At 41.7% G+C, this 12170-nt stretch overlaps 1 protein-coding gene across 4 annotated transcripts in view; it reads left to right on the top strand.

Annotated features, from left to right (window-relative positions):
• LOC125890952 (transcription factor SOX-13-like) overlaps window positions 1-12170 on the top strand; it is a 60263-nt gene that overhangs the window by 38174 nt on the left and 9919 nt on the right. For 3 of the 4 annotated variants that reach the window (XM_049579891.1, XM_049579900.1, XM_049579909.1), the window contains exons 5-11: window positions 19-191; window positions 1927-1995; window positions 2164-2278; window positions 6858-6934; window positions 7631-7796; window positions 8338-8462; window positions 11201-11306. In XM_049579891.1, the coding sequence (XP_049435848.1) occupies window positions 19-191; window positions 1927-1995; window positions 2164-2278; window positions 6858-6934; window positions 7631-7796; window positions 8338-8462; window positions 11201-11306 (831 nt within the window). The remainder of the gene's footprint in view (window positions 1-18; window positions 192-1926; window positions 1996-2163; window positions 2279-6857; window positions 6935-7630; window positions 7797-8337; window positions 8463-11200; window positions 11307-12170) is intronic. The other variant, XM_049579918.1, reaches the window with a different exon arrangement.

The following is a 12170-nucleotide window of genomic DNA, read 5'->3' as shown; positions in this document are numbered from 1 at the left end:
CCATCTGACCCCTTCCAGGTACCCCAGAGGCTCTGGCAGAGAAGGAGCTGCAGTTGTTGATGATGATCAACCAGCTGAGCGGTTTGAGGGAGCAACTACTGGGAGCCCACTCTGAGCAGAGGAACATGGCCGCCCTGCTGCTGGAGAAACAGCAGCAGCAGATGGAGCTGGCTCGACAACAGCAGGAACAGGTACCACTCAGAGGTGTACAATCACAGAACTAGAGAATCCATCCATCAAAACTTCAGAACAGTTTTCTGTGTGTTGTCTTGATGAAATCTAGAATGAACCTTTCTGACCCAACAGACCCAGAAACTAAGAAATCCCAGGGAGCTAAGAGTCTAGAGTCCCTTCTGTTCTGTCTTGTTTGTGTTTTGACTGCATATGAAGAAGCACGAAGAATAGGCAAATTAGGCAGATGAAATTTAAAGCGATCTTTGTTTGAGATGTCATTTTTTGAACACGACGAGACAACAGCAGGGAGTCATTGTGTTGTTCTTTGTAATTCACTGCTGCACGACTGTGTGGTGCTTGAATGGGTGAAAGAAAAGTGCAGTGGTAAAGCGGGAGGCAGAAAAGGCAAGAAAGGCAAGACACCTGTCGGCGAAATAGAGAGTAAATCTCTTAATTTTAGTTTAGGCTTATTTTATAACTATACAAGTGAGTTTTTTGTGTCTGTCACTTCCACACCTTCTCCTTATCTCACGACGAAATGGAAAATCAACATAAAAATAATAGTGATAATAAAGGCAGTAACACAAGTAGCCTCCACCATTAAAGCATTGCACTTGTGCAACATTGTTAAACTTATGCTGGAGACTTTAAAACATAAAGGATCAAAATCGGTGCAGCAAAGCCAGAGATATCGTCTTTTTTAATTCCACATACAGTTCCGCCTACATTACCCACAATGCATCTCAGCAACTGATGGTTCAGTTGGAGATTCATGTGTGCTAGTTGCAGCTAATGTAGCCACGTGCCGCTAGCCTTAAGCAGAGATAAGCAGCAGGCTACAGAGGTCTGATAAGCTCATGTCTTTCTAATTCTGCACCTCCAGGTTTTTTTTATTCATTTTTAAAGTTGTAGTCTTCAGACCCGACAAGCGCTGACTCAAGTGACATCACTTGAGGACATTTATCAGATTTTACGCTGCTTTACACAACCTTTTCATAAACACAAGCTTCTCTATTCCACTATAACCAGTCCACTTAGTCTCTCTGCCCCACTGCGCTCCTCAAGGTTTTCCAACATGTTGAGCTAAATGCAGTCACATCAGGGATTAGAGAGTCCTCTCCCAGCTCACTGAAGAAAAAAGTCTCTCAGTAAAAGTGAAAGTCACTGCTGGTGGATCCATTGTGAGCATTTTAGCATGTTAGCCTGAGTCTGGTGTGTTTGATTTGGGTCACTGAGCGTGTTCGTCAGGTGGAGCATTAATCGAGTGAATAATTAAGGTAGATGCAACCTTTTTTTAAATATGCCAAGGTACAATGATTTTAACCATAACCCATAAGAATGTGATCCGTAATTTGATGCCGTTGTTGTCCATTTGCATTGTTAACTAAATGTTAAACCTGGCTGTTCCACATCCTTCCCACCCTCTGAATGTGAGCGTTAACATTTACAACATGTACCTCTTCCAAAATGTTTCTATCAGTAAAATTATTGATTCAAAAAAGTACAAATACCCATAACATGTTTTGGGTATTTGTCTGACAATCACTCTTTTGAAATCAATGTAGTTTTTGACAATTAGTTGAATTTTGTTAAAGTATATCATTGGGATACAGAAGAAGATTCATTCTGCAATGAATTGCTTTGGGTGGGTGAATGAAGCCCTGATCATGGTCATCTACACTGTGTGCCCTTGTGTCTGTTTGCCACATACAAACGTGATGCTTGTGACAATGAACTTATCTTGTGTCTCAGATTGCCAAGCAACAGCAGCAGCTGATCCAGCAGCAGCACAAGATCAACCTGCTTCAGCAGCAGATCCAGGTCAGCTCCCCTCATGACCTTCACATGTCATCACATACCACAGCCAGCAGCACTAGCATGGGATCATTGTTACGAATGACAAGTTCTCACTGCAGATCACAAATCTGTGTTTTAGACAAATAAGGTAAGACATTTTACGTAAGGTATGTTTGTCCTGCCTTGTCCCAGCAGGTGAATATGCCCTACGTGATGATCCCTGCGTTCCACCCCAACACCCAGCCTCTCTCGGTCACCTCTGACCCCCAGATGACCCTACCACTGCAACCAATCCCCTGCAAGCCAGGTCAGTTATTAAGCTAGCAGAGAGGTGTTAGCTCTGGGAAGTGTTGGGTTGGGACACACTGGCTCCCATGAAACCATAAAACTATTGTTGGAATGGCAAAATAGAAAAAAATAATTCAATTAAATAAATGTAAATGTAAATGTACAGTTATTACAGAAATATTTAAAAGTTGTTAAGAGGAGATCAGAGTAATTTTTAAATATTGCATTTACATGTTTTATATTTTATACAGGGTAGGTGGCACTTTTAACAGCACAGCATATTTGCTTCGCTTCCGATTAGAAGTCGACTGATAGTCGATTTTTAAAGGTTGACATAATGATGATGATAGTTTGGAACAGGAAAAAGCCAATGGCCGATAAGTTGCCCGATATCATCCCCCACCCCCTTACACACACTATTTGACTTTATTAGAAAACTGGAGAACTGTTGAACTGAACATCTCTGTTCAAGTAATATATACCTGAAATGGATATATAAATCTGGATCACTGAATATTAAACTCATAATGAACAAATAAATTATCAGACTAATCATAAAAAAATCTACATAGGTGTGTTGTTTTCTTTGCAGCTATTGATTTTCCTCAAAGTCAAACTTCAAGCTTTCATACAAAACTGTGATCAGAGATGGGCAGTACTTCTGTTACTTGTATTTGAAATACCAAATCAATATTCAGTTACTTTTGATTGTTTTGTAATTGACATTTGACAGGGGTGAAAAAATAATCACATTTAATTTGAAGCAAGATATTTTAGAGTCAAGAAATTTTGTGTTTCACAATACTCAAAAGATTCTCTCAATGATTCATTAAAACTGGGGTACTAGCTTCAGGCTCTTACTCAAGTGCACTGTGCTCCCATCCTTGCGCCTTTGTCCAAAATGCTGCACTATGAAACACAACTGGTAGTTTAGAGGAACAGTTTCCTATGGCTTCACAAAAAATCAATTGTTTTGCTTGTCTCCTTGGGTGCTCCACGCTGCTAATATTAGTCTCTGGATGATGGTTGATGAAGTACTGTCAGACACTACACCTTCATCTAACAAAGCTAAATCCAAAATCCTCTCCAGTGCTTGTCTTCCCCGAATATGAACTTAAGTAGCTCTGTACTCTGTGTGCTGCACTGTGCCATTGCAGTTGAGCTACCCCTTTTTCATTGCATCAACATAACTTTATTAACAACCTTAGAATATCTATTCAGAATCACGGAAGAGAGGAATTGATAGAATTCATAATGGGCTTATAAATGTTCTCTACTACTGTATTCTATGTGCTGTAGTCTCTTGAATTATCATTGTGATCTTTTGATAATCCATCAAGGTTTTCCTCCACCAGGTCTTTAGTGCAGGGAAGGTTGGGGTTTTGTCAGTTCTTTCATAGCCTATTCATGCATTCTCTGTTATTAAAAGTAGAATGGACACTCTGACAATAACTGTGCTTTCAAGGTCTGAAACTTAGTGCTGAAAAGTTGTCAGCTCCATGAGTTGCCATCCACGCTGCAACGTCTTCTCAATCAAGTGTTTTTGAAGAGAGACTTAAGCATATTTAAGCTCTTCAACTCAAGGTCTACTTTAAAGTAAATGGAAAGGCATCAGTGAGCTACAAATGTGGACTTCAGTTGAACAATATGGTTGATAGTAGCTTTCACACACTTATGCTTGTACAGTTCGCAGGCTATAGAGGGTACAGCTCGAAAGCCGCAGCTTTGTGCAGTTTTGCTTTCACGAGTCTTAAAAGCTGTGATCATGGGTGACCTTGTCTTCTCTATCTTTTCAAACCTAAAAGACACAAGGCCAGTCTTTAAAACATTGTAGGCGGAATTTAAGGATAACCATTCATTTGCTTTATTTTATTTCAACAAATGTGTATGTGTGTGTGTGCTTCAGAATGCTTTGACAGATGAATGTAATAATTTGTTGAAGGACTGCAGGGTTGTGTGGAAGAGGTCAGCTATAGCCAGCAATCTGAGGTTGTGTTTTCTTTGAAGGTATAGACAGAGAGAGGGAGCTTTGCTGTTTGATTTCATTTTTGTCAGAGTCTTTTATAAGTTTACTCATTTGCATATAACTTCACTATCAATTGGACATAATATTCTGGGGTCTTACCACAAAGTCCAAACTAAATGCACCTCCTTTTTAGCCATGCTGTGAGTTTTATTAATGCTATCACTAATGCTACGATAAAACATTCCCTATTCCATAATAGGTTTCATAGCTGTCACTTTCTTAAAAGTACCCCTCCATACATATATGAATACTAATATTTTGTTTAACATGGTTTTCCTACTTAAAAAGAAAAAAAAATAAATGGGGTCAGAAGCAGATCTACTCTTTGTCCCTCATAGAGTGCTGCAGGAATGAGTCCTAAAACAACAAAATGAGTTAGCATTTTAGCACTCCCAGTTCCTTCGTCTCAAGGTCAATGTCCACTGAATGGGTTTTTGGTTAGATGCCTGAAATAATGTCTGTGGTTAACACAAGCTTTAGAGATTTTCACGATTTGTTCTATGGCATAAAATAGATCAGTAAATACCCCACTCATGGATTTTGAAGCCCTTGGGTGTCTTCAAAAGGACGGTTGCTAAGTGGCTAAATGACATCAGAGCATCATCACGGCAAACACGGCTTTACAGCCTTGTTGAGGTGGCAACGATAAGTCATGTGACCAAAGTGTGGTTTGTCTGTAGCCCTATGTTAGCTTTTTATTTCTGGCGATTGCATTTCAGCTTTAAAAATCATAAAAGTGGTCTCTATTTGTGAATATTATCTAGCTGAACAAAATGTGTAAGTAGACTCATAAACTTTTGTTTGCCACAGAGCTTATTTTCTGTAATTATCCAACATTGAATGAGAAAACCCCATTGTGTTATTGACGAGGGAACCAGGGCAACACTAACTTCTGCATCGACCTATAAAAAAACCTGTCGTCCCTGCAGCGCTGCATTGAGAATTCTGGATCTGGCCTCTGCCACGCCCAGCACCGCTACTTTTGGCAGGTTCACTTTCCATTTTGTCCTGCACTGCCTGCACTAGTTTGATCAGTGAAAGTGCAGTGTGCATCAAGATGGCTAGCGTTAGAGGAAACATGAGAGGGATTCAGCCAGACGTGTTTTAGCCTCAGTCAGACCCAGACTCACATGAGGAGTCTGTTGTGCACCAAAATCGGCTACTACCAGATGTATCAGAATAGAAAGTGAAGTTATCATCTTGTATTTGTTTATGTTGTTTGTTAGCTTGTAAGCTTGTGGGCTAACTGGCAGTGGGAGACACAGCTTTAATGGTTGTGAAACACACAATAATATCTGCTATGATGGAGTTTTAGTCTGTAAATAGTGGAAAGAAGCTCGGGGTCCAGTTTACATCCAAAAACTGCATACTCTATCATGTTTCCTGTCAAAACTTTCACTATGCTAATGCTAACTCTGCTCTCTGTACTGACAAGTCCGCTCAGTGCTGTGGACATTTCAGGTTTCTTTGCCGATGTTGTGTCGAAGTCTGTTTTCCATCAATATGTGCTGCCTCTATTAGACAGCCATTGACTGTCGTAGTAGCGACGTACCTAATTCAGCTTGCCTGGGGTACGTTTGAACCTCAGATTTTAGGAGACTGACCAGACATTAGAGGAATGTGAAAACACCTCTGCAGTGACAAACTTTACACCATGTACAAGTCAGTATAGTCAAGGTCAGACATTAGGCGACATGAACAGTGAGGAGGACTTTAGAGTTCCTTTATGCAAAATTCAGAACAATAATACAGCAAACAACTATCTATGGAAAGATATAGTGGAGTAATGTCATACTGAGCAGAGAATGAAGACTCTGTGTGTGTGTGTGTGTGTGTGTGTGTGTGTGTGTGTGTGTGTGTGTGTGTGTGTGTGTGTGTTGTAATCTGAGCTTCTGTGTGGTTTGTTGTGGTAAGCAGGTCCAGCCGCTTTGCACTGGGCTCATACAGCAGTTACTACTGATATCAGGATGGCGTCATCACAGAGACAAAGCACCCATCCTGCAGTTTCCCCCTGGTTGACACCATTAGCTCTGTCAGCACTGTTGCCATTGTTCAGCACTGATTATGGAGTTAGCACCATGCTTGCTATAAGTCATAGGGATTCCTCTTCCCATTTTTATGACAATATTGTTTGTGTGTTTAGACCAAGATAGTGAGCTATCCAAAGTTAGGCCTAGAACTTTTATTGTGTTTAGGTGTTCAGTATTTTTTAAACCAATGGCCAGTTGGCCAACATGTGTCGGGATCCGATCACAGTGGACTTTACCTCGGAAATATTTAAAGCCAACTTGTTGCACTCAGTCCACGTGTAGACATCTATTTACAAGTCCAGTTTGTGGCAGCACTGGACAGAGTAGTGTCATCAGCATACATAACTGAAAAGTATAATGTAGAATGTAAATTGGGCTATTGAGAACAGGAGGGTGCCATCAGAGTTAATTACCGTTAGCTAGTGAGTGCTAATAGTCACCTCACTTTGGGCTCCATTGCAAATCTTCAATCACATCAAAGTAACTACACAGGTATTTCAGTGTTCATGTTTTTCATTCTCCAAATTTTACACCCTCCACAGCTGTGGACTATTCCATGCAGCTGCTGCAGAACCCACACCCCACCCCTGTCAAGAGGAGCAGTGGTTCCTTCCGACAGGTACAATATTACTATAGAATGTATTGTGTGTCAGGCATTTCATTGTTCATCTCAATGTAACAAACTCGTCTCCCAAGTCCATTTCTAATGTACACACCTACATTACATATCCAAAGATAACTGTGAGAACTTATGGTTCAGTGTGTGTGTGTATGTGTGTGTGTGTGTGTGTGTGTGTGTGTGTGTGTGTTAAATGTACAGTGTGTGTATTTAATGGATTTTTAAGAAAGAAACTCCTTCCAGATTTAACAGATATTGTATTTTTTAGTTATTTGGAAGTCTAAAGCTTTTAAAATACACCACACCCTCTGTTCAGAAACATAATGTGTGTGGTATAGGTGTGTGTGTGTGTGTGTGTGTGTGTGTGTGTGTGTGTGTGTGTGTGCGTGCGTGCGTGCGTGCGTGCGTGCGTGCGTGAGTGTACCTGTGTGTGTATGTGGCCTGAACTGTATTTGCATGGCGGGTTTTCAAGCATAGATAGACCAACACAGCTTAGAAAAACAAAAGGAAAGAAAGGATGAGGTGATTACGAAGACAAAAGAACAGAGACTCCACAAAGGTGTGACAGATACGCTCCGACATGCCAAATCTGCCGTGCATAACCGGAATACATCCACACCCTCACCCTTTGCGGTTACATCTGAATGTGTGTTAGGTGGCCCCACCCCTGCTCATCTGCTCTCACTGTGTGTTTAGGAAGCCAGTCAGCCCTTGAACCTGACCTCCAAGCCAAAGGGGCTGGAGCTGGGGAAAACACCCAGTCCTCAGAGCCTGGAGCTGGGATCACTGGCGCTGCAGGGGGCCTACAGGTCCAGAGATCTCCACAGAGAGGTGTCCCACAGCCCGCCACGATCTGCCCTCAGTGAGTAATGCTGACAGCTGCACTGCTGTGATAGAAAGTGGGAAATCGTGATCCCAAAAGGGGGAAAAACTGTTGCATTCTCACAGCTCCTCTAAGATGCTTGAATCAAATTGGTTATATTAGACACCTTATGTGTTTCTGCTCTGGCATGGTAACAGGGCTTTTAAATCTTTTTTTCAGGTACCTGAGGAGGTTGTTAGCACTAGTAGCACTATAGAGCAGTGTTTTTAAGAGTGGGTCTCTGTTTTGTTTGTATCTATGTAAATCAAAAGACAAAAACATTTACACATAATAGCTTTAATTTTTAAAGTCATAAATTGTGTTTTATCTATTGTTGTTCATTATTGACCCAAAGCATTAATGTGTGGTGTCTTTCCTTGAGAACATGATATACTGCTGAGAAAACAATGCATTCAACAGTGTTTGATGATCTCTGTGCCATGCAGACACACCAGCGCACAGCGACATAATGGGCACTAGTTAAATTTAAAGCAGGAGCTGTACATTATCACTTTAACTTTACCTGTATTTTTGTCTTCAGGTTTCCTTGGAGAAGGCGATGTGGTCACCCAGGCCATCCATGATGCCCAGCAGCTCCTGAGAGGTCACAGCACCGGAGGGCGAGAAAGAGACAGGGACAGAGAGAGGGATGGTGGCGGAAAGATGGTGAGCTGATGTCCAAAATGCACAGTCCACACACGCAGTCCCAAGCATTCTGTTCAGAGAATAGACTGTATATAAAGAAGGATGACATGACAGCTCCTCAAAAGTGAAGCTGAAACATCTGAATCGCTCCCTGGCGGCTGGCTGCAGTATAGGTCATAAACCCCGCCTCCTCTATGTTAGCAGATGGGACATAGCCCAAAACTTTTTCCCACATTTTTCCAAAAGATCATGCTGATGTGTGTTCAAGTGTTTGTTTTTCTGGTAAGTTTGGTTAGAACTAGTAATTTGATGAAAGGCAGATTGAGGTCATGACTGGCAGCTGTGTGTGCTAATTGGTACGCTCGCTTGTACTGGCACTGTCGCGATTGAACGGACGGATTCTGGCTCCAAATAACGTTACCAGCCAGCACAAGATGGCAGTGACAGTATCCAGAATATTTTGGCTTAATTTTTGCACAATGGAGGTCTGAGCTGAATGCTGTATGATTAGCTTAAAGGCTACAGCAGTGAGATAAGACATGCGCTGAGGGAATGTAAATGCACATTGTTATTGCAGTCTCTCCTTCCCTCTCACACTGTTGCTGCCACTGCAAACAAACACCTGCGTCATAGGTCCTTCCTGCAATAAGTGATTTTTTGGACTGCTTGGAGCAGCGGAAACAAGTAGTTAACACAACAACTTGACAACTTAGCAAAGTTTCTTATTAACTCTAACAGCAATTATGAAGCAATGTTATCATTCATTTGGAGTCACGGCCACCTGATGAATGTAAGTCCAATATTCACTCACTTATTGCTCTGTTTTTCTCCTGAGGGAAATATTCGGATCTTTAGCTGCTAAATGCTCCACTATGTTTACCAGCTAGTCTCTAAAGCAGCAGTTCCCAACTCGTCTAGATTTTTCCTTAATCTTCAGTTCACAGTCCAAACAGTTTCATATATTCAGCGTCATACTGGCATTCAGCCATGTCACCAAGCTAGTTTGCTGTCTCTGTTAAGTAGCTGCCCATTAGTCACTCACTTTGCAGCAGGAAACAGCACTTCACAATTAAAGCTCTGTGCTGGAAGTTAACTGCACTTCAAAATAAAGTGTGTTTATAACAGACTTGACATGTTCGCGAGTCATCTGCGGTCCATTCAGAATGGACCCACGACCCACTTTTGGACCGCGACCCACCAGTTGGGAACAACTGCTCCAAAGCCCAATGAAAAAAATATCTTGAAAATTAATCCATACCTGTCAGACAAGCAGACTTGAGAATTCTCAGGGGCAATTTTATAAATTTACATCACCTGAGTCTGAATTACAGGAAGCCATTATTTTAACTGAAGTGTGAAGTCAGCAATATTACGTATTTTATGTCTGAAATTCCCTTTTTCCGCATTCAGCTGCTAAGAGACTTTGAAAGCCTGTGAAAATGCATTATGTTCATTTCACCACTGAAATTCTGAATAATTAAATGATCTTATGGTTGTTCAGACAAGGCCGGTATATCAACAAAGAAATCTGTCAGATCTTCCTGTGGTGAGCTGGATACCGATACCGTCTTACTGAACAAACTGGATATGAGGAAACACTCACAGTCTGATTCTGACTGACAAAGAGGTCTAATTGGGGGTCAGAGGCAGGTTTAGGGTTACAGAGAGTCATGCCTCTCCTGAGGATTCAACCAACTGAAGAATAACCACGCACAGAAGCGCATTGTGACAGCTCAGCACTGTCGCTGCTGCTTTAGGGAATATGCTGTTGAGTAAACACTGTATGGAAAAGACAAAGAAGTTATGTGTCTGTTGTGTCTATTTTTAGTAAGTGAAAAGGGGCTTCAGTATCCCCTGACAAAGATGCTATCAACTGCTGCTATCCCTCTTTATGTGAGTGCAGTCATGTGCTCCAGTGAAAATGTACAACATGTTTTAATTACACACATGACGTTAGCAGTAAAATGTGGAGCAAAATGGAAACATGCTCCTAAAGCATCTCAACATTACATAATTTGTGTGGAACTCAACAGTTAAAATGCCAGTTGTTTTTGTTTTTTTTGTTTTGGTTCTTGTAAAAATTGTCTTCTATTCTAGTCTTGGTTTTCATTCTTTGAGGTGGCTGAAGCTTTGGTCTCAGCCTCGTCCCGGCGCAACAGCTGTTGCAGCCTCACAATACCACAAAGGCCTCAGTGTGGCACTGACTGAGCCACCTGCCCTCTCTCTTTGTCCACAGTAATACTGTACTCTGTGGCTCTCCTCCTCCTCGCCTCCATTATCCCGCTCCATCTCTGCCGCTGCTTTAACACCAATCCCAATGACTGACCTATTTTGGTATTACACTCCGCTGAACGGGGATAAATAATGTTTTACAGCTCGTGAACGGGCGATAGAAACACTGGCGGTGTGATAGTTTTGCAAATTTAGAGTTAGATTCCCAACTCTGCCTTTTCTCCTTCACCTCTCCTCTCTCAAACAATAAACACCATTCTTCCCCCAGCACGGCGTTGTCATATCCTTTCTTTGCATTTACAGCTCTGCATTATAACAGCAGCTGATATGGTGAGCGTGCAGTTTCTTTACCTTAAATAGCAACCCTGTAAAACACATGCATGCTTTGAACACACCCCTTGCACATTGGGTCATCATTTTACTGCAGTCCAAATTCAAATCGACCCTTTGTGCTCAGGTGTGAATATTTGTGTGACTTCACTGCGTGTCTGACTTCATCTGTCTTTGTCTGTTTTTTATGTCTGCAGGAGTACAAAGATTCTCCCCACAGCGAGAAAATTTCTTCCTCCGAGCGGGGTGAAAACAGACACGTTCCACTGTCCACTGAGGACCACCTCAGCAGTGACTCTGAGGGTAGGTGTCCCCGCAGGAGCCTGTTAAATAAGGACGGCCTTATGCATTGTTGTTTAGCAAATGTTTTGTATTCCCAGGCATGAGTGGTGACATGGGCGGAGTATGAGACAATAGGCCCCTGGGCATAGACATGGAAAAGGCGCCACCACCTTTCCCTCTCAGGACTAGGAACACACACACACACACACACACACACACACACACATACATTTTTGTGTTTCTTGTAGTTTTGAGGTTTTTTAGGCAATTTTGTGTCATTTTTTTGACTCTTTGTGTTTGTTTTGCCCCTTTTTGTAGTTATTTTTTGTCTCTTTGCAGTTCCTTTGCATCTCTTTGTGGTCTTTTTGAGGTCTCTTCCTGGTTGGAACTGTTAATTTGAGTGACATTTTGCAGGTGACTGCCAGGGGGGGCCCTGAAACTTGGTAGGCTTGTTCAGTAAACCCTCCATGAGTAGTGTCACAACTTTCTGTTTCAAAGGCAGTTTACTACATTACTTATTATCATGATTTTGTGTTACCACCTCAGAATATCGGATTGACATTTAAATATCTCAAAATAACTTGCGCCACCACCACCTCCATGTTCAGCTGTATCAACATATTGCATCATCCTCTTGAAACTTTAATGAGAAAAAAGAAGACAACAAGTTTCTGGCACAGACCCAGGATGATGAATGTGGGCGGGGAAAGTCAATCATAACTGCTTGTGAAATCGGATGTTTGTGGGTGAAGAGAAACTTCCCCTTCAACAAGTCAAGGTTAATAACCAGGTGAGAAAAAAGAGAGGTGTAAAAGAAAAGGTTAACAAACAAGAGATACAGCCACAACTGCGGGTTCAAGCCCTTTCCTGGCAAAGAGGAGGAGG

Source organism: Epinephelus fuscoguttatus, linkage group LG1, assembly GCF_011397635.1.
Source record: "Epinephelus fuscoguttatus linkage group LG1, E.fuscoguttatus.final_Chr_v1".
In the NCBI taxonomy this organism is placed as follows: Eukaryota; Metazoa; Chordata; class Actinopteri; order Perciformes; family Serranidae; genus Epinephelus; species Epinephelus fuscoguttatus.
Note: the sequence above shows the minus strand (reverse complement) of the source record. Positions and strands in the feature narration are given on the sequence as shown.